This window comes from Anser brachyrhynchus (assembly GCF_964034855.1).
Source record: "Anser brachyrhynchus genome assembly, chromosome: 10".
Taxonomy (NCBI): Eukaryota; Metazoa; Chordata; class Aves; order Anseriformes; family Anatidae; genus Anser; species Anser brachyrhynchus.
This window is the reverse complement of record NC_137705.1, coordinates 7,044,765-7,067,855: the sequence shown is the minus strand read 5'-3', so window position 1 is coordinate 7,067,855 and position 23,091 is coordinate 7,044,765. Positions and strand designations below refer to the sequence as shown.

The following is a 23,091-nucleotide window of genomic DNA, read 5'->3' as shown; positions in this document are numbered from 1 at the left end:
CAGCTGTTCGGCATTATTTTGGAACTTGGCCCTGGCAGGTGAGGGGGAACCACCAGGAAGAGAACAAAAGGGTTTCTCTCCCTTCTGCCCTTGCCTCCGCCCTTCTCGGCCTTGGGCAAATGTGGTTTTAATTCAGGAATATAAATGTCTTCTCCAAGTCACACTGGGGAGGGAGGGGGGAAAGGACAGCTGAAAAAAAAATCAATTGGATTGTAGTTTATGAAGCTTTTTTACTGTGAAATTGAACTGGAAAGTCTTAACATCTGCGGAGATGAGCAAGTGGGTGAGCTGGAGAGGAGCTGGGGGTGCTGGAGCTCGCTGGCAATGTGCTGGCAATGCAAAGTACTTCTCTGCTACTCTAAAACAGCCTTTAATTTTTGGTTTTCTTCAAGGCCAGCTTTTTTCTGATATAAAAAAAAACAAACTGTGATCTAACGTAGCCAGGAGTCTAGGGACTCTTCTTGGTGTGATTTGAACAAAGAGTGCCACTGAAAGCTGCTTGTGACTGTTAAGTGGTTAAGAGCCATTTTTTCCCTACGTTATCCCCCACCTTGTGCTTTTGGAAATCTCCAAGCTGGGAGCTATTTTTGTTTCCTGCAGGTTATGACAGCCACAAAGCCAAGGCTGCGTACGTGCTACAGCTCTGACAGCAGACATGAATAACAGAAAAAAGCTCCAAACACAAGAGGCCACTCGGAGCGCTTGCTGTACTTTCCTAATGTATGTGACATTGACATAATGCGCCCCGAGGCGTTTTGGATCAGACAGTGTTTTCCTGTTCCACGTGCTGGTTTTATGAACAGCAATCAAGTTGTGAAACACATGTAGGCACCGTGTGTGGCGGGTGGCCTCCCGTCCCACGCGCAGGCAGGGCGCGGAGCTGTGGTGAAGGCCTCGCTCCTGGCCAAAGCCCTTTTGGGCATCGCAGGAGAGGGCTCCGGGTCCCCAGCAGGATTTGTGGCGGGGCTACTGGGATGCTGCTGCAGGGTGACGGTGTTACCATGTCATTTTATCTGTCTGTGTAACACAGCACCTAAGAACTGCTTTTGTGATACATAGAAACACAACCATTTGTTGTGGCAGGGCTGACCTGTGAGTTGGGTTTGTTCCTCATCACTATACAAAATTTTAAACTCATTTCCCAAGCACACAGGTTGGATAGGAGCATCGCAGCTCAGCAGAGGCCAGCGCAAGCCCCTCTTCCCTAGGCTGTGAGGCAGCATCCCATCAGTCTGCCCCAGGTCTGGGAGCTGCGGTAGTGAATCACCAGCACAGACAACCACGTCTCTCCCTCCACACCCCCGTCGTTCAGAAGGAAACATCCATTTCTATACGGACAGGAAGCAGGACTAATCCCTTTGTGATTTCCTCCTCTAACCCCATTTCCCTGACACCCCATTCCAGCTTTCATCCTCCTATCTGGGCTATTTAGTCTAGAGCAGGGAAGGCGGAGGGGAGACATAATAACAGTCTTCAATTATGTAAAAGGCTTCTGCAGAGAGGGAGGCAATAAATTGTGGTCCACATCCACAGGGAAAACACAAAAAGTAATGGGCTCAAACACAACAGGGGAGACTTAAGTTCAGCACTATAAAAACTTCCCTTCTGCAAGGACCATTGGGCACTAGAGATCATTTGGGGAGGCTGGGGGCTCACTGCTGCTGGCAGGGTTAGAGAAACACATTAAACAAACAAGTGTCAGGAATGCTTTGTGTAGGGTCAGATGAGATGATCTCCTTGGGTCTCTTCCAGCCCTGTTTCTTTCATGCTGCACTGATAACAGTCCCAGCTTTGTTCCGTGGAGGCTGTCCACAGCAGAGCCACGGAGATATCCATCACACAGGGAGGAGCGAGTGCCCCACCATGGCCTGCAGCTGGCATGCCCATGTGTCAGGCTCCCTTCCCTCATAGTCTCCTCTACCATAGTCTACTGGTAGAGCCTGGTCTTACACAGCCCTTCCAAGAAGCAGCATCCTCCGAGATGCTCTACTCTGAAAGGCACTTCTTGCCAAAACATGCTAAAACCAGGACCGATCACATGTTTACTTAAGGATATCCTTAAGTGCTTTGCTGGACTGGGGCCTTACCCAGCGACATTTCAGGCTCTGGAAGGTCAGTAGGGATTGATTAACCTCTCTGCATGACCTGGAGGCTGGACGTCTACATCTGTCAAAATGGAGACATTTTACTAAAGATAATTTTTCTGTTTCAGATATCCTAGGCAGTAAAGCTGGTCAGTAACACCAAAATCAGAGAACAATCACCCCTCTCTAATCAGCAAAAAGATGCAAATGAATCTTAACAGATTTAATTTATATCATTACTGCTGATGAAGTTGGTAACCTTTAGCAAGGAGACATGGATCAATAGCTATTAGAGAAGAAGCAGCTGCAGATATCTAAATGGGCATGGACTAGGAAGTGAGGTGTAAAAGGTAATAGCAGAATATTTAAACCAGATGAAAGCTATAAGGTAGGTTAGTGACCTTGAAAGAACCAGATAAGTAAAAAAGTAGAGAAGGGCAACAATGATTTATATACTTGCCCTGCACAAATATTACAATGCTTATTGAAGGGTGTAGTAAATTACGAACAAAGTAGAGCTTTATTAGATTAATGGCAAGGGAATGGCAAGATTAATGGCAAGGGTCCCTGGATCTCATTTCTCCCTCTGATGCCACATCTAGGGAGCAGTGAATGAAACTTATGTGTACAAAACCAAACTTTTTGAATTGGTTTAAAAAATTCTATTAAGGAAAAATAAAAAGAAGAATTAAAGTGCACTCTAGACAGTTTTTAATATATGTAGTTCTGTATGTAAAACACATAATTAATCCCAGCCTACTTATATCAGAGGATAGTACAAACCATCCATCACAGCACTCTTAATTGCATATAGAAACATATTTATAATCACACCAAGTCCCTGCAGTGACTTCCACAACTTCTTTGACCACTGTCATCTAGAAAACAGCTAACTCTACAGGGAGAACACCGGGGCACAATGTGCCCCCGTTAATCAGGGCACGGTCAGCTGCATTACTGGGACACACACCCCAGCCTGCTGAGCATTAAGGTCTGTGACTGCCTTTTGCCGCAGGAGTGACTGGCGATGCCCTCCTCCAGCCCTGAGACTGCATTTAGTGAAATCGGTGGCCAAATCCTTATTGCTGTCATCAGAATAAGGCCAGAGGAGCTGGCACCACGCGGTGTGCTGCTCATTATTCTCCCCTCACCATGCACAGGTGACCCAAAAACCTGACCCACAGCCCAGTGAGCCCCTTTGGGCTTTGCTATGCTCTGGATCGAGCCTCAGGAGAACAATTAGAATGAATGAGCTCAAATAAAAATGAATTATTGCAAGCATATTTCTAATCTTTTTTACTTGTTCCTCTTTGCTCCCTGTAAGAGCCATCACCCAGACGTGATGCAGCCAAAGGAAGTTTTAGCTAAAAGAGGATTGTGGGTTAATATTCATACTCAAAGGGGCTGCTTACAGGGGAAAAATAAAATAGCTAAGAAATCAAAAATATTCAACAGCAACACCACCTGCAGAGAATTATTTTTTCAGGTAGGATAGTGCAGATATAGCTATTATGGAAACATGAACCTTCAGCTCCTTTACATAATTCTGTTTTTCCTTCCTGGCAAAATGTCTTAAAAAAGTGGTATATGCTAATAATCCACTCTAATTCATCTCCCCTGAAGTTTTGTTTGAGCAGACTAACGCATTCTACTTGAACTCCATAATTCCTACGTAATTATTTTCAGTTATGTTCTCTTTAAGTCTCCACAGGCTTCTAATGAATTTAAGAAAACTTATGGTCTCTTGGAATTACCTGTTGTAGTTTCCCCACTGGTGTTAGCTTGAATTTAGCTGGTGGCTAAACTCATTTTTTTGAAAATCATTATTAAAACTCTTTGCAGTCCATGGGTGTGACTGGACAAGAAGTTTTCCCCCATGCCTTTCCATGTCTCAACCTAAACCATTCTGGGCTCTAGTATGAAAAGACTGAAGTATTTCAGCTCTTTGTTATTTTTTTTTTCCTGAAAGAAGGAATGGATAAATATGTATTTATTGGTCCCCAGCAGCCACAGTCACTCCTTAAAACCGTGTCCCACTATGTGCATGGAAGGTGATCCCATGGGACTTGGGTTGGACAACTTGAATTAATCTGGGGAATTGAAAGCTAGGATGGAGCCCACTACTTCCGTTCAGCAGTGACACTGCCTGAAGATGTGCTCTTTTGCCATGAGAAAGGGCAAAAAAAGAGGCACGAGAAAAAGGAGAACAACTCCTTTCACCACACACTCCCTCCTTTCCCTGCTGCATCTCCATGAGAAATGGAAAGTCCCTCGCACCTGCAAGGTCTGCCAGTGGCCTCATTTCCTCTCCCCTCCACATCCTCCCACAGAAATGGCTCTATCTGTTCCACAGAAGTAACTCAACAAACTTTTTCAATGAAATATTTCAAGATCATCTGTGTACGAAAGCTAGGGATTTGTTTTTCTAAGGAATTTGCATTTTCTGAAGATTATAGTAAACTATTTTTAAAGGAAATTTGTAATTATTTGGAAAATCTGTGCCCTTACAATCTCATCTTCCTTGCAAGCAAGCCACATCCAGATGTATTCATTGGAAGTTCAACATTTGTATTTATTTTCTGACTTAAATGGTAGTTAAAACAAAACAAAACATCTCAAATGTTAAGATAGACTAAAACATTTTGGTCTGATGGTGCAAAAAAGTGTCATGATTGCAAAACAGTGAAACACTCACCTAAATAAGAAATTATAAAACACTGTTATAAATTATAAATTGATATAAATTATAAAACACTGATATAAAAAAAGTAATTTGAACTCATCACAATGAAATACAATAGTCAATACCACCTTAACATGAAACATTAAAAATGTCAAAGTAACACCTGCCTGTGAAACGCTTGATTGTTATGAAATTGTTTTGTACAGAAAATGGTCCCACAGAACTCTTTAACTCTATTTAATCAGTGCAGAAATCAAAGAAGAAGATTCTCATTTCCTTTTCTAAATGAAAAATGTCCATTTCATGAGGGAAAGGTCAGCTGTTCAACAGAGTGCTGGTGCACTTTAAAAAGCTTGAAATCTGCACCTGGACTTCCTCACATCCTCAATATTCCCCTCCCTCAGCCCGGCTGGGAGTTGCTATTTAATACCACATTTCTTGTTCTTTGTGCTTCCATTACTCTGCTAGCTGCATCTTTCTTAAAAATTATTCTTTCTGTAGCATTTGTTGCATTATATATAATAAATACTGCTTTATGTCATAATCCCAGCTAGACAGCTATAGATGTGTTAAATATATACTGTGACAAGTCTAATAAATAGCCATCCAACCACATTACAAATAACCTCAAAGTCAGTCCAATGAACATTGCAATAAATTTGGTTTTGACAGTGCATCTGTATAAATATCAGTAGTAAGACAGATCAGAAAGGCTAACCGGACTAAATAAGTTTGATTTTGGAAAGAATCTATAAGCAATAATGCTTCATTCTCCTTAGTGGGGAGAAGTATTCAGCAAAGAATATAACATGAGCAAAGGGAGAGGTTCCTGAACAAACTGCAGTTTATTTATATGAGAAAAATGAGGTATGCAAAGCAGGACATGTTTAACTAAATATCTATGGAAGTTGCACAATCTTTGCATGCATTAGAAGAGGAATCACTTTGTCTATTAACAGGCTCCTATTGCCAACAACATTACCAGTAGCTGCAAACATCTACTGAACGAGGCAGACAGGTACTTTTTTTTTTTTTTTTTTCTCTGGGTGGGAACTGCAACCCAGTATTGTCTGCCAAATCTTTTGGAAAATATTCCAAGTATTTGGCTGACTATTCAGTAGCCTTATCAATACCACCACATCAGCACTTTTTCACCTACCAACCACTTTTTGCTGCCTTCAGCCCGACAGAAACCAAGAGTACCTCACACAGCCCCAGCAGGAAGAGGAGGACTGTCCCCACCCTGCATGCTGTGACTGCTGAACCTCAACAAGTGCCATTTGCACCCTGCTATATAGCTTCAGGAGGTAGGTTGTTCACCCGTGTTTTACCACATAGAAAGCTTTCTGCATTCCCACTGCTCAGGTCTAGACGGCTTTAAGATCCTCCCTGGATTTGCTTTCCTATTACCAAAAAGGCCATTCCCTGTGAGCTGCAATGGCAATACTCAACACAGTTCTGTGTTTATTCTCCTCTGCTTAGATTAGATTCTTTTAGTTTTAGATTTGTCTTAGTTTTGTTTAGGAAAAAAATAACATTCTGTTCATAGGAAGCTTTTAGTATCACTCTTAGTTCCCTAACTGTCTCCTCCTGGAGCCCTGGGATCAGGAGATAATGCCACCAGTTTCCCCCCCATGTCAGTCCACTCATCAGAGAAAGAGAAGTTACACAATAGCTGTACTGTTGCACAAAGCATGTTCACAAGCATCTGCATAATCCAACATTTTCCACAGGGTGAGACTAAAGGGTCATGTAGTCCATGTCAGTTTCACACTACTCAGTTCTGGTAAGGACTGTAGGGGCACAGTTAAAATATGAGAAACAGGAAATACTTCTTCACCATTCACCTTCACTCATCGTTGATTCACACTGAAGGTATTCAATAGGAACTGAAACTTTGGGCAGAACACTGCTAATGTGAAAACAGCAACTTTCCAGGAGCCCATAGACCATGGTGGTAGAATGAACCATACATACATATGTGGAGAGCACAATTACCTTGTGTCCTGTTCCTTGGGACAGCACTGCATGGTGAGTTTGAAGTCCTCATCAGCTGTGTCATTTGACAAGAGCTTCCCAGGCGGTGACATATCTGCAAGAGAAGAGACCGAAGCTGTTTGCTCTGATAGGCAATGCCATTGCTCCTTCCTGCCCTCCACAGCTGTCCAGCCTTAGACTGCCTCACACATCCCTCCATGGGATGCAACATTTGCTTGTATTTGGCAGTGACTTCCTCCTCTGTGGGTGTCTGGGCATGGAAGGAGCAGCCTTGGACCTCCTCAGGTTTCACATGGTGGCATCAAAATCAAAGGAGCACTGAAGGGTTCTCAGCAAAATGTGGGACTGGCAGATTTTAGGCAGAACAAGTGGGGACAGAAGACCATTTTTTCCACCGATTGCTTTATAGCAATGTCTTATTAAAAGTTAAATATAGATATAGGGAAGTACAAACCTCAATAAGTCAGAGCCTGCATGCATCTAATTATATATATACCCTATTGGTCTTAGCTTAAAAATTCTAGTCTTAGTCCCGAAATACTCAAGTTTGCCTGGAAAACCTCAAAGAAATGATCACCAGTGAAGTTACTTGTCAGGCTCACACAGTCCATGTTGTTCTGTCTGTTATCAGAGTTTATTTTTTGGACATTTAGACTCCAGAGGCCTCCTGCTGCAGAGCAGTAAAGCAGCAAGGAGGATCCGCTGATTTGTGGCAAATCAGTTCAAGAAGGGGAGCCTTTTCAGTGATTCCACTGTCTGTCTGTCTCCACATGACATGTTGCAAAGGTTAATTTGTTTTGAAATTCCCATTTTTAATTTGCGTTACTGATCAACGTAGCAATTATAAATGTTAATCTATTCTTCAGTGGCCTAAAATTCAGATGTTGAGACTGCTGCAATAAATAAGAATTCCATCACTTGCTGTGATTTATTAAGAATTGAGCAATACTGAGAACCCACTGAGTCAGAACAGTGAAATAAGCATGCTTTCAAGGCACACCCTTAATTAGTTTCAAAGCAGGATGGACCAATTTATATCACTTTGATTTAAATCAGTTTAGTTAATTGTGATTTAAATCAGAACCAAGAAATCCAAATTCAGATAAGCTCAATTTGTATTGCATTTTTGCCTTCTAACAGATATTCATAAGAAAGAGTTATTCTCAAAGACTCTCAATGAACAGAAATGCTTAATTGCAAACAAGGGTAGCTTTGATGTTGTAGTTAATATTTGTTTTTGTTAACTAAGAGAACACGTTAAAACTATATGTACATCAATATGTACATCTGCATTTATCTTGTCTTGATTTTTACATTTGTTTTGGGAGAAAATAGGACATGACATTTTTAGTCATTCAATTACCTTTTTAAAGTGCTTTGTGTCATGCTGCTTCTAAACAAAAGTATGCAGAGAACTCTTTAAAAAGACCTAAATTGTGTCCTGAACATTTTAGGAAATATTATTAAAATATTCATTGCATTTCGAGGTAGTTGATGTACCTAAGAGTAGAAATAACATCAGCAATTAGCCATCTGAGCTATTTTTTACGTCTTTCCATGTTCTCTGAGATCAGAATTGATCAGACTCCCACACGCTCCTTTTACTCATAAGATGGAAGAGGGTAAACAAATTTTGCTGTTGTTTCAACTCCTAGTTGTTTTCACAACTTGTAATATTCTAGTCATTACCTGATGGAAAAAGGATAAAATAAAAAGAAAATGTTCCTTTTGCACCTGCAAAAGAGGTTACAGCTGTCAAAAGCTAGTTTATTACTCAAGAAGCTCCAATTCCAGGTGTCTAGCTAGTAATTTCCCCAGTTTAGTGATTTGACATTCTTCAGAATTTTGGCAGCGAATATATACTCTCAACGGTTATTTTTATGGAAGGGTTTATTAACATGAAAAAAATAATTTTATTTTAGTCATTTATAATGAGTTTAGGCTGCCGTCATTGCAGAATACATCTTAAAGTTTTATTTTAAGAAGAGAAGTATATTAATTTAAAAATTAAATGATGAAATGATGCATGTTGTAAAAATACACAAAGGTCATCACTAAAGAGCAACTGACAGAAGGACAAGAACCAGAATGGATTAATTCACATCTGTTTTAGAAGGAAATCCCACAGAAACATTCCAGATTCCAATTTAGATTTATTTATTTTGTCCAGAGGATTTCCCTCCACCCTCAGATGAGAACTGAACCCATCCTGATCTGAGGCATCATTTCCTTCATCAGAAAGGCTTGTTGTTCTACAAACATAGAGCCCAGACTCATCCTACATTGACTTTTTTTAATTGCTTCACATCCCACAGTGCCCTGTTTCAGCCTTGGGGATGCCAGCAGGAGGTTTTGTCCTTAGCCCTGGAAAAGGACAAGTTCCCCAGGAGAGTAAGAATTTGAAACCATTTTAATTCAACAAACTAGTTTTTGCCCAGTTTTGAGTTTACAGCACAGAATATGCATGTCAGAGTTGAGGAGTGCTAGGACCAGAGAGGCACATACCTGGGATGGAACAGGACACAAAACATACAGCTAACATTTCCATGAGGCCCTGTAGAAGTACTTCCCAAACAAATGAAAATTTGAATAATAATAAAAAATTAAATAAACTTGATAAATAAATAGAAAGTTTTACAAAAGGGTAAAGCAATTCTGTAGAATAAAATATTTGCTTATTCCATCCTCCAGAACAGGCACGGACTAAAACATTGTACTCCAAAGGCGGTAATTGAAGAGCTGTCACCACGCTGCAGCTAAAGACATACACCCATGCCTTCCCCTCAGCAACATCTTCTTTTCAGATGAAAACCACCACAGTTTACAGCCCATCTCTACAAGTCTCAGGCTACCCAGAAATGACAACTTAAATGTGCAGAATGGACAAAAGTGATCAGTAAATATTTCAGTCCTGTATTTGGCAAGATGCAAGACAAAGCGTTCATACAAGACCAAAGAAATACTTTAAAACCTTAGAGAGTAGCTACAGGTGTTACATCTGCTAAGTCATCGGGTCTGCAAAGCTTGCATAGGGGAGTCATTGAACAATTTTGCAAAGGAGGCTCTTGACACACAAATGTCATTTTTAATGTTTTAGGAAACATAGGAAATTCCAGCAACCATTGAATCAAGTCTGGATGCCTTTCTGAAAGATGTGCATTAGTCAAATATAAACCATTAAGTAAATATATGGAAAAAGCAATGCCCTGGAAGAAATAAACAAGTGATATATACCGCATCAGACTAAACAAGCTAGCTGTTTTTTCTTGGCCATGAACTACCTTTTAAATCATTGGAAAATAATCATAAAGAAAGTTTGAAAAATAAAATAAAATGGAAATAAATGGTTTGTTTCTCCTACCACTCATATCCTCTGACTGTGCAATGAACCAGTGCACAGCAGCTTAGAGCTTGACATACCATCTTGCTTTAATCCCTTCCTGTTGACAATGAAAAATGTTATACAAATGTTATGCAGAAGATATACAATATCTGGTCATCAGGAAATCACCTCCCTGTATGAGGATTCTTCGTCTATACAAAGCTAAAGCCAAGGAAACCAGCCTGCCCCTCCCAGGCGGCATGCGCTGAGCCAGGCAGGGATGCCTCAAGAACCACCGCGCTCCTGGATCCTCACGTTTGGAACAAGCGTGGCATGCCCCAAAGCAGCCAGTGCTCGACTGACAATGAACGAGGTACATCTCATTCCCACCTGAACCTAAATTCAGGTCAGCTCTCCTGACAACTGTGTTGTTAAAAATCAGCTGGGTGTAGGAGCTAATCAAGATGCCTATGTTAGCTGGACACCTCACCTCCTGCGTGGGGAGGGAAAATGAAGAGAGGAAAAACTAGCTGACAGCAAGAAAATTGAGAAGCAGTAACTCATACAGAACTGGCCCAGAAATAACCAGATTCCTAACTCCTTTATTTGTTCCTGGACTGGGTCCATTCTGACCAGATAAATTCCTCCTCAGTACAACACACAGCTTTGCACATCGCTGTAATGAAGTGATGGGTCACGCTGGTGCTATCGCATCCAGGATTTATGAGGAGACATCATCGCCTGAAATCGGGGAATGGAGGGGGCAGATTTCAGTTCGGCTATGCAAACAAGTTCGTAAGGCAAGTTTAAACATGTGGGATGAAATCAGTCACGTTAAGGTGCTCTGCATGGGTGTAGCTCCGCTCACCTGAGAAGGATACCAGCATACCTCAGTACAGGATCTGATCAGTTAGCAATTAATCCATGGAGCAGGTACATCTATTAACAAAAGCAGGCACACCTCCTACAGGTAATTCAGCATATTTCTTCTCCTCTGAAAAGGAAACGTTCAGTGCAGGCACAAAAGCTGCCTTTTCCCTGTTGATCACCTCTCCTCTCCCTGTTTGGCATGTTACTTACATTCTTCATTCAGCAACAGATGTGCATAGCCAGTCAAATACTCAAAGATGTTTGTCAAAGTTTTCCTAAGGCTTTTCATCTCCCTGCTTTCCTGTGCCCAAATATAAGTCACCTCTGCTGGCTTTTGGAGCAGATTAATTCAGAGCACAGCTACAGAACTGGCAGGTAATCTGTTAGCTGGAGCTTGAAGCGGAGGATTTTTCCCTAACAAGAACAGCTAAAGGGTGGGAAAGGTGTTTCTGAATTAGCACATTTTAATCCAGGTAATATATTTCCTAGAGACATACCCCTCTGATACAAACTCATGGGCAATTCTTTTACTGGACTTGATCTGAAAAGCCACAGGAGGTGGAGGAAAGCTAATCAAAACAGGGTAACTCAAAAACACAAGGGGATAGTGAATTGTAGCCTTATTTTTTTGGGCCCTGAAGCACACTGCACCCCAATCTTCCATGAGGATGGAGGGAAGAACCCCCTTACTAACATCACTCCTGCTCATCCCCAACCTGTTGGAGAAGCTACTGTGCAGGGTTGGCACAGAGAGGACTGTGAGCCACCAAGAGTCAGGGCCAGGGCCAGAGAGGTTCTCTGCAGCTCTCCTTAGGCAACTGGATTAAAAGAGTTTTGATGGTCCAATCACACAACTTTCGCCGCACAATGAAGCGGGAAATGGATCATATCTGCAATACCTTGGAGTTCTCTGTAAAGATGAACTCTGCATACATTTTTAACATGAATCTCTCTCAGTCATTATTATTGTTTTATTTGAGCTGTCTCCTAGGAAACAGTCCATCCATGTCAGCATAAAGGATTAGGATGCTACATGTGGACAGGAACTCCTGATAACCTCCACCCCCAAAATGCTCATCTTGAAACAGCAGGAGAGAAGGAAGCATGGGACCTCATCGCTGCTGGCAGTCAGTGGGACCCTGGCTCCTATTTTCGTTTCAAGAATCCTCATACAAAATTTATGCCCAAATTATGTCACGTAATATCAGGCCAAGTAGATGCATGGGTTGTGAAGTGAGGTCAGGGCTTAATTTCACACATCGTGGCCCCAAGTCCCAAAACACTTTAAGGATGTAAAAAGCTTTCTTACCTCAATGAATGGGAACATTCACGTGCATGAATTTAGACAGGTAAGATCAGGATCTAACTGTAGAGAAGCAAAATGATGTAAGGGACGTTATTTACCATAAATACTTTGTTTTTCTGTGAGAGATTAAGAAAAACCCACACAGCAAACAAAAAAAAAACACAAAAAAAAAACCAGGAAGGGTTTGAATTATAGCTATTTGATGGGTAACATTTGCAGAAGACAGGTTAATTCTTGTAATCCACTGACACCATCAACCAAGGACTAAGTCAAATATGTTTTTATTCATCTTGTATATCTATTAATACAATCCATTGCAGTGGTTATTCAATATTTATGCCGTGTGAATTGCTGCATATTTCATTCTCTTTTGAACACTGGGATAGTTGAAATAGAACAGAAATTCTTTTTATCTGACAGAGCTTTAATCTTTCACTCATCATGATTTACCAGAACCATGGTTTGAAAAAGTAAATAAATTATTTTTTTTGCAAGGTAAGGGGTTCCCAAATTAGAATTCTGTAGTCATGGTTCTCAGTTACGATACACCTGCCACTCCTTATAAATAATAAGCGTGTGTAGATTGCTTTTTTTCACTGACTGCATTATTTTGAGGAAATAGCATCCACCCTGCTGAACAACATTTAAAATCACTCATACTCTAGCCAAAGCAGTCACATTCCACCCTTTAGGAAGTAAGATAATCACTCGCAGCAGCCCGGAAAGACTGTCTACTCTATTTACAAGAATACACATAGTTTGTGGCTCTTCTCTCTTCACAGCTAGACACACAGATCCATCCTGGCACCCTCTGGGTCCAAATATCCCAGAGTAAAACAAATTCTCTAAATCCTTAGAATATACCTGGTTCTGCACTCTGTTCTTTCATCATTTGACTCTCACTGAGATTTGCAACCTAACAGCTTGTTTTGCTTGGAAATAAAGATCCACCTGAAAGTTAGCTTGGAGGAGAATGTCTGCAAACATAGACCTTGAAAGAAAACCACCCACCTTCTTCTAGGTGTCAACCACCTCCAGGCTGTGGGTGGAAGGTTGGCAACTACTGTGACTGAAAAGCCTTGCTCCTTGACCTTAGCTCCTGAATGGACCTTGCCGTATATTTGTTAAGACTGGTTCCAGGTCAAGGATGAAAACAGAGATATTGAGAAGACATCAGGAAGGCCCAGGTAAAGCTAGCACAATCCACAACGCAGGCTTCCAAATCAGTTGGCATTTTGCATTTCTCTTGTTTCATATGGGACAATTCAAATGGAGATTTTATCACGACCTTAAAAACTGACGAGAGAAACAGGAGACAGCTCTTAATGCTGCTGTACCACGGTACATGCTACCCCAAAATACCCTCTGAGGCAAGAAACTGAAAAACCCCATCAAGGAAACAGCTCCATAAAACAGAAAAATAAAGTATAAACAGAAAAATAAAACCAGACGCCAATATGTACCCAAAGGAACTATTAAAAGCAAAATGTTTGTCAGTAGAGGATGCTCCACTGCACACATCTGGTGCTCTCAGCAATACAGAACATTTCTTTAATTGCTACACCTGAGACCAAGAGCAAGAAATAAATCTAGGGGCTGATCTCAATGCATTCTGAGACAGGTGGAGATGATAGCAGCATGAGGATTTCATTGTCAATAACCAAGCAGTTATACATTACTGCATTAAACAGATATGTTCAGGATACAGCTATGGGTCTATAATTTGATGTCTGTTTTTCAGTTCCTTCTGGTGCAAGACTTTGTAGGGATAACCATGATAAGCTACTCATTTGGTGAATATCATTCAATACTTTTTGCACAATCCAAGATATCTGTATGCAATATCCAGTGGAAAAGGCAATGGACTACAAGTCAGGGCAGCTGCGCTAACTCCAGGCTGCTGCTTCCTCCCAAGGGGTCGTTGCATGTCACTGAACTTTTCTGTTCCTCTTTTATTTACTCAGACTGCAAGCACTGCTACAAGTTTAGTCAGCACCTTGGATTCTCGGCCTCTCTAGGGCCCTTAGAAACGTGCTGCAAGTGAGTACCATCCGTTCAGAGTCACAGCCTCGCCCCTTCTGAGCAACAAACACATTGTGAAGCCAAAGTACTGATAGAAACAAAAGGATCCGAATATAGGCACAAAGCAACAAAGGAGGCACCTACAAAGGAGGCACCTACCACTCCTCTCATGTGTCGTACTTCTAAAGAGGAAAATGAGCTACTAGTCCTTTTACTCAACATCTATTGCCTTCACCTCTCAACAGGATGATGAGAGGTTTCCTCAGTAGTTTAGTGAGTGGTTGGAGTCTACACAAAGGGTACTTCAGACACTACTGTTAAAATGTTCACATCCTTATTAGAAGTTATATATTTTGCTCTGAACCCAAGCCAAATACTCTGAAATGGACTATAATTTCCTTCAGGCCAACATCAAGGTTCACCTCTTCATAATGACTCAATTTGCTATACCTTGTCCTTTCATGAGCAGTGGCACAATGCTTCCCCTTGCCAGACACTATCATCTCCTACACATTTTCCAGCTGCATTTCATGTACACCCCATTTTAACCCAAATTTTGAGTTCTCATCCCTGTCATTACCCAAATCAACAATCGCCTCTCTTGAACTATGTCTGCCTTGGAGGATTCTTGTCCTCTGCAGTACTGAAAGTTTAGCCATCCATTGCATTACAGCACATTTAAGGTCTGGAAAAGATACTAGGTTCCCAACTCTCATTCTTCAGGTTGGTACTCAGATATGTGCTCAGAGCTAAGTACGTTCTTATAGCTTACAAATACTAAGCACATGATTAAGAGGTATCCTTAAAACAGTCACTAGCTTTGAGCAAACATGAGGCAGTTCAAATAGTCTTTTCCACCCAATTTGCCCTAGTTTGACACATTTTATTAAAAAGAAAAAACCCTTGATCTGAAAAGCAGAATGGATTTTTTCGTTATTATTATTTTTAAATGACAGAAAATTTTCCCAGGTATGATGGCCCATTGCTGTGATTAATCACAGTGCAGCCAGAGCAGAGGACTGTGTGGAGTGCTCAGCAATCAAAGCCATCAGTCCTGCCTGTCGTGATCAGATTGCAGTTTTTGGCAAGCGTGGGCATCAGTTTCTTGATTTCATCTACAGAGAACAAGCAGAATAGGAGATCAACAACTCCTTTTATGAGCACCAGTGGCTCATTTTATCTGCATCTGCTGGATGTCTATACCTCTGGAACTGTGCTCTGCAGACCTTACCAAGTTCGTATTGGCAATGTCAAAAAAAAATATTACTTTAAAATCATCAAATCAGGACAAACCTGAGACTTGCTGATCATTCCTTTTGATGTTCAGGGAGCTGAAAAAAATTTCAATGTGATGGGATTTGTAAGGAATATCATGCTTTTTATTTCTTTTTTTTTTTTCTTTTTAAACACAAAGCTTGAATTTTTACCCTGAAAAATAACATCAAGCGTCTTTAGATGTACTCTTGTGCTGATTCAGAAGGAAAGGAAAAAAAATTGAATCAATGCTAGAACTGGAAAAAATACACCCTACCTCCACTACCAACAACCAAAACCAAAACCAAAACAACAGCCCAAAAACCCAGCTGGGCTGGTCTCAAAATCTTTTCTTGCAATATAGTCATTACACAGTATCATATTTTCAAGCTATATTTTATATACATAATATTGAGCATGCACACACTATGCCAGGACAGTCAAAATTAACAAAGAATGTATATATATTGATGTTACCAAACCATACCAGAATGAAAAAGTTAATTTGCCTCCATCTTTCAGAACTTCATTCAGTGCAATTCCAGACTACATTTTCCTTTTTTTTTTTTTTTTTTTTTGTAATGTACGGTTCCCCTATCCAAACTTTTGTGATTAGTTCAATGACATGGTAATTGTTTCTTTCCTGTTTAGAAATATACTGAATAGGATGAAGTTCAATTTCTGGCTGCAAATGCCTCTTCATAATTACCATTGTGTAACTGCTTTTTCGAAAGAATTACGTTAAAATTATTTTAGGCATCTATTTCAATCTTATTTAAAATAGATTTCCTGAAGCTGAAAAAACCTTTGCATTTGCTTTTGGCCTTCTCCTCATTACTGCTTCACGTGTAATGATGCCATAATGATTCACTGCTTGATGTTCTCCAGTTTCAGACTTATTTATTGTAATTGCCTAATTTCTTATGAGAAAGGCGGATAAGCAAGTATTTCAAGAGGCTTGCAAATAACTGCCAAGGACCACAAGACTGCAGTTTTTCTTAATTTATATCTAAAATGTTTTGCTGTGTTAGCTCAAATAATGTGTTTATATAATTTTTTTCAGTGCAGCTTGTGTCATTCATCACTCATTAAGCAGTATGAGCTACGCATCCTGCTTTAAAACTTCAAGGTATTTTTCTGGTTACCATTACTGCAATGCACTGCATTTTTTTTTATTTATTTTTTTCTAGAAAACCAGCAGTAGGGTAATGAAGTGACTTTGAATAAAAGACTCTCCTTTTGATTTAACTCCAGCTATTCTTACCTATGAAATAAAAAGGGTCCCACTCCTGCACGGTTGCATGACTGCTTGGTATCCCAGTGCAAAAGGAGCCAGAGTTTGGTCTTCTCTGGATTTCAGCTTCTTGAGAGTTTCATTTAAGATATATACTTTTTATTATTTTATGTTTTTTATTGCACCCCTTAAAAGTAGGCAAGGAGAAAATACCTATCCTGAAAGCATGACCTTGCAATATTTTTCCATTCTGCCTTCTAGCTCTAAGAGGGAATATGGGCTGGCTAATAAACGCAGCTTCCAGCACCATGCTGCTAACATGATTGATGTTGCGGGTGGCGGTGCTTATGATAATAGGGAAGTTAATGAGAAAAGCCAGGCTGGTTCATGTTTTGTAAGACTCAAAATAAAACCCAGCATTTGTCAATAGGGAAGAGACAAACACTGAAAAGAAAAGAAAGGTTACAGTCCAAAAAAACAGGTATTCAAAAAAGGGGAATGAAACTGTCCTAGCTAGAAACATCAGTGAATAGCATTGTACGTTGGCCTTGTGCAATGATGCCTTGTTTACATGGTTTATATTAATATCATCAGTTACTTCCTGAACCAAGACTGAGGATGTGTTGAAGTAAGGATTTGTGAGGATATTTAAAAATAGGGTGAAGAGACAGAGAGGAACGATCAGGAGTCCAGAATAAGTACTACTGAGTTTGTGTGGCATTCTGCAGACCTCTAGCTTGTTCACAGGCTAAAACTGCACACCTTATGAAAGGAATTGTAGGCAAACAAAAACAAAGAAAAATACATACAAAAACACACCATCACCAAAAAACACTGCTAAGATTTTAGTCACAGGAGCCTGGTAAATCTGGAGGAAATATCACAGAAGTGATAAGGCTGGCAATTTTAAATTCAGTCCAGTCTGTCTTCTGCACCTGCAGAGCCTTGCTTTGCAGAGATAACCATGCAAAGACAAAGGGCAGGCAGGTAAGACCCTTCTCTTCAATTACCTACGTACACAGCTTTGCAGAGATAAAGCGAAATGGTGTGTGCCTTTTCCAGCAGAACCCAATGGGAAATATGGCTCAGGGACTCTCCTCTTTCCCTCCCCTTCCCCTGCAGATAGAAGTCTAATAAATAAATTCTTTAGCTAGAACTATGGCTAAAGTTCACCCTAATACCATTACGACAGGTTTTGTTCTTATACATGTGGCAGTGTGCTATTTTTGAACCTCCCTTTGACTAAAGCTAATTGTTCTCAAACACTTGACATTCCTCTTTGTAAGAGAACCATTGGGTTGGCAGAAATTCAGTACTTCAGTGAAAGATAAAGAACCACATCCAGAAACAATTCTAACACGGTTAAAAAAAAAAAAAAAAAGAGGATGGGTGAGCAAGTTGAAAGATGTGGATTAATTGGTACTAAAGTGAATTAGTATAGATAAAGAGGAGAATAAAAGGAGAGGTTTGTCAACATGGATGGGCCTTGAATTGCCCTAAGAAAGGATCTGTACATGCATTCCTTAGTTTTCTACTTAGTCATTAATTACTTCTTGAGTCTTGCAAATACAGGCATGCTTACACCATGTAATGCAGAGCTGTGCTGGAGATCCCCAAGCCAGATACACAAAGAAACTAGCACATCTACACACTGCAATGCTGTGCCACACAGACAAACCCAGCCTGGTCCCAGAAACAGTGTTACCTCACAGGAACACCTCGCCTGGGCACAGCACCGTACCTGGACCCACAGCACCCAGCTGGAGTTAGGCCAGCTGTCTTCACAAGGAGCAACGTGGTACAGGCTGGAGGCATTGCAGGGGCTGAATGGAAGAGCACAAACACAACACTTTTCTTCAAAGCATAGAAAATAATTAGGCCACCTTGATGTTTTACAGAACTGATTTGTAGAGGAAAAATCCAGGAAAGCAGGATGGTACCATCTGGACAGTGAGACAGTCTTACAGGGGATATCACTGTAGATGTCAGCAAAAGTCCAGATCAAACTGGTGGCAGTCGTGCTGCCTCCCAGCTGGAGAGCCTCTCTGCTCACCAGGACCACGCAAACAGCAGCAAGAGATGCAGCCTCGGACAGCACAGCTACAGCAGTGTGCCAGGACCTGCCTTTTTGTTCAGTTACATTTTCCACTGCTCTCCTTGTGAACGTGGCAGAATGAGGCTCCGATAACTTCAGGAGTTTCTGCCACCGTGCCCAGTATTTTGGTCCATGAACGCCTTGCAGATAGCCCTGGTTCTAGTTCTGTGCTGCTGCGTGAAGATACCAGCAAGTGGTTCCCACAGGCGGGCTCCCGAGGCTGCCTGTACTGTTCTGCAGCAGCCTTCAGGGACCTGAAGTCCCTGAGAAAAAGGAACAAAACTCACAGCCTTTTCCACTTAAAAATAAACCAGTTAAATGAGAGGAAGCAGGGCAGGTGGCTCGTTTCCTGTGAGCAGCACAGCTGATTGCAGGGCGAGCCCAGGCTGCGATTCATGGGCCAGGTCGGAGCCATTGTCCTGTCCGCCCGCGCACAGGAAGGAGAGCCCGGTCCCATTCGGCACCGCCCTGGGCACCTGAAACCTCAGCAGGACTTAAAAATGCAATGAGAGGAAGGCTGCTTCTCCCCATTTTGCTCTCCTTTGCTGAAGTTTGACCACCAGCGTGCTGCATGAGCAGAGAGAGCACTGTGCTGTCACAATAAAAGGGCCCAAATATTCCCAGGAAAGACAATATGAACAACCACAACACGAGCACTTAGTACACGTATGAGAAGTCGTTGATATTTCCCTCTTTCTTGGTTCTGGTCAAAAGAACAAGCACCAAACCTGGGAGACAAATCACTTCCCATCCCTGCTGCTCTGTTTAGGGACATGCTCATATAGAAAGCCACACCAGGAGGACACTTTGTGGAAGCCTCTCACTAAAATATGAGCAGGAAAGTGCTGATTTACAAGGAGGCCCCTCCTCCCAATTTAAAAGACATTTTACATCCTCCTGGGTGTTTCTTTGAAAGAGCCTTCCCCTTCCATCAGTCTTGTTCTCCATGGCAGTGGCTGATAAATTAAGAGGGTGACATGGAGCGATCAGCCTGCGTCTCCTCCCAGCCTGGCTTGCCTCTGCTTGATGCTCCTCGATGCAAGGAAGCTACTGCCCCACTTCTGGCAGGGAACAGTCTGCACTGCCATAAATCCAGACATTCCCAGCAAGATCAAGAAGGAGGGCAGCTGTGGGAGGCCTTGGTGGAGGCAGAGGAAGCTATAACAAACGTGTGAAAATTAACTGGATGCATGTTTACATCTGATACGTCTACACATATGGGCACAGGCAGTCGTGTGCTCACTCGGCCCCGCTTGGGTCCCACCAGATGTGAGCCTCTTATAGCTGGGAAATGCCTTTTTTTTTTTTTGCGTCATTGAATCTGAGTTAGGCTGCATCAGCGTATAAAGCACGGCTGCAGAGCTCCCAGCCTGGACTGCCTCGCATCCAGATGGAGATAATAAAGCAAATGTTTGCACCTGCTCATGTGGACATACATTTAGAGGTTTTGCTGACACAGATTCAATGAAAAATGCTATGGGCAAAACTCTGCCCCCACATGCTTGCACAGCTCAGGAGGATTCAGATGTATTCATCTGGTCACTTCAGGATGTCACACACTGCTTTCCAGCAGCTGGACCAAACACAAGACAAGCATTTCTTGCTCCTGCCTTTTAGCATCACCTCCTCCTCTTGCTGCAGAGGTTTGTCCTGTCCGTGCCAAGCACCGTGCCCCAAAGCACCATCGCTTGGTCTCCGGAGGGCAGACAGCAGGGGCAGTTCAACTCCTTTTTATCCACTGCCAGAAAACAGCTTCAGAATGGGTCTTCCACTGAAATAACTACATTTTTCATCTGTAATTTACTTGTAATCTGAGGGCAAGGATCACAAGTCCTCTTATTTTAGCCTTCTGGTTCTCAGCTCTGACTATGCCAACTTATGAGACCAGTAGAGTAAGATTTCTTTCCAGTGCTTATGGCTGAAGAACAAGCCTAGATTAATTTAAGTGACTACTTTAAACTTTGAGCTTACAAGTGAAAACTGAACATACTGAAAAAGATAAATCATTTTTTTCCCATAAATATTTTCCATAATATTTCTCAGAAAAATGTCTAAACTGATGACAGTGCAATCTACTTTGTTAGCCATGACCTTGCATTTACTATTTTTCTGTAAATAAAAAAGGGGAGGGTAAGGTTCAGATTTATTTAATATTCTTCAAAATTAAATACATCACCATGCAGCTATATGAAAAAACAGACCCAAGATTTCATCAGCTTCTCTCTTCTCCTCTGGAGGATTAATAACTTCTCAAGCAAGAATTATTGTCTTGTTAGCACCATGTTATTAGAAAAAAAATCATTTAACTTGTGCACTGGGTGTTAATTTTTTGACAGTTTGTTACTTAAATAGTGAGTAGTTACTATGTAAAAGACAAAAAATGGGGAAGTACACTCAGGAAAAATGTCCCTACCTAGAGAAGACCTTCTGTACAGCTACCTGATAAGAAGCCAAATGAAGCAAGTCTTCATTACTTTTTTGGAGAAGATTTTCACGTGAAAATAGATCTCCTCACAGTGGGTTGCCAGCTTCATTATTAATCGCCATACACTCACATTCTTTTCTGTGGACTATGGCACAATTACGGCCCCAGCGGAGCAGGTCTGGCCTAAGGGGGACGAGTTGGTGGGCTTGAGAGGGGCCGGGGCAGCTGCAGGAGCACTGGTACGGAGTCAGGTCACCCGCCGGATCCACCCAGGAACAATAATGGCAGAGCTTGCAGGATGCAATCAAGTGCATTCTTCTCCTGGGTGATTAAAGAAATATTCAATTTGATGCAACTGAGGTACAAAAGCTCTCTGTATCCTTCTGCAAAGCACAGATGAATGCCTTGCTTTAAACGATTTACAAAAAGTGCGGTATGCCAAAGACATATCATTTACATGGAATCCAGGCAGCTTCATGCAATCATTGCTTGCAGATAATTATACCAAACTAATGAGAAATAATATATATATATATATATACCTGAAGGGAGTGAGTCAACTTATCAGTTATCAAGGTTTATTTTAATTCCCCCAGTGGAAACCTGCTGAGGTTCTCTAGGAATCCTTCTTTTCTACTAATGCAATGAATCCAAAATGAACAATAAAAAAAACATTTCTTCGTTCTGATTTGGTAACTGCACCCAGTTTAAAATCTGAAAACAATGTAAAATTGATATAAATTGACTGTTAGTTAAACAAGATGAGATACAAGTGGCAATGGGCAAAAAATTCAAGCAAGCTGTGAGTTTTCCTCTCCTTGTTTCTCTGAGGCTTCTGCCCCCCTAAAGTCTCTAGCAATGGTATAAATCACATCTCTGTTTCTTCAAAGTGTGATTAAATATCCAATAGGAGAAAATAACATTGTACATCACTTAACAGCAGTTGCGCCCTGACATATTCAAAATCAATTATCTTTCACATCATGCAGTCTCAAATTTTAGCAGTTATTTGTGGTGCTAATTTGAGTTGTCCTGGATAATTAGAGGATCTGTATCTCCATCATTATAAAAAATTACGTTTGCTGGGATTTGCTCAGGGGTACTAATGGCATTACAGTCACAGCAATTTTAATAAAGGCCAGATTATATCTAGCTCTAACACTCCAAATCTTTAATGAATTTATCCCACAATATCCACAGAAGATAATTAAGCACCTTTATCCCCATTTGCTGTCATTGAGAAAGCGAAGCTCAGAAGTAACATGATTTAGAGGCTCACAAGCTAAGCACCCTGCTTACCTGCATTTCTTACACACTTACACATTGGAGAAAAAACAAACAAACAAACAAACAAAAAAGCCAGCAACACAAGCACAAGGATAGTGGCAGAGGAAAGAGTTTGGACTCATCCTGGAGAAGGCCTGAGCTTCTGACACCAATACGCCCTTGTCTTAAAGGACTGTAATATTTCCACGGCCAAGCTAGTTTAAACAGGGAGGATTCACAGGCAGGAGTCCCAACTAAATTATAGTATATGGTAATGAGGAAAAATAAAAATTAAAAGCCTGTTGGAGTTTTGCCTGCAGCAGGGGAAGGAAGTTTCCTGACAAGGGTTATTGTTTCAGAACAGTTTGATGAAATAATAAACAAAATACTACACTGCTAATAATTTCTGTAGATCCATGATGCCTTGCAATGCAGGGGAGTAGGTATACTCCCTGCCTAGGAAGGGCTTCCTACATAGTTTCAATCTGAAAAAACACACGCTCGTTTATCAATGACAAAAAGATAGAAGGCA

At 41.2% G+C, this 23,091-nt stretch overlaps 1 protein-coding gene across 11 annotated transcripts in view; it reads right to left on the bottom strand.

Annotated features, from left to right (window-relative positions):
- LOC308200195 (uncharacterized protein) overlaps window positions 1–23,091 on the bottom strand; it is an 88,290-nt gene that overhangs the window by 12,947 nt on the left and 52,252 nt on the right. For 8 of the 11 annotated variants that reach the window (XM_080605465.1, XM_080605468.1, XM_080605466.1 and 5 more), the window contains one exon: window positions 6,766–6,859. In XM_080605465.1, the coding sequence (XP_080461591.1) occupies window positions 6,766–6,859 (94 nt within the window). Of the gene's footprint in view, window positions 1–6,765; window positions 6,860–20,289; window positions 21,615–23,091 lie in introns of those variants that run through there. The other 3 variants (XR_013955318.1, XR_013955319.1, XR_013955317.1) reach the window with 2 other exon arrangements.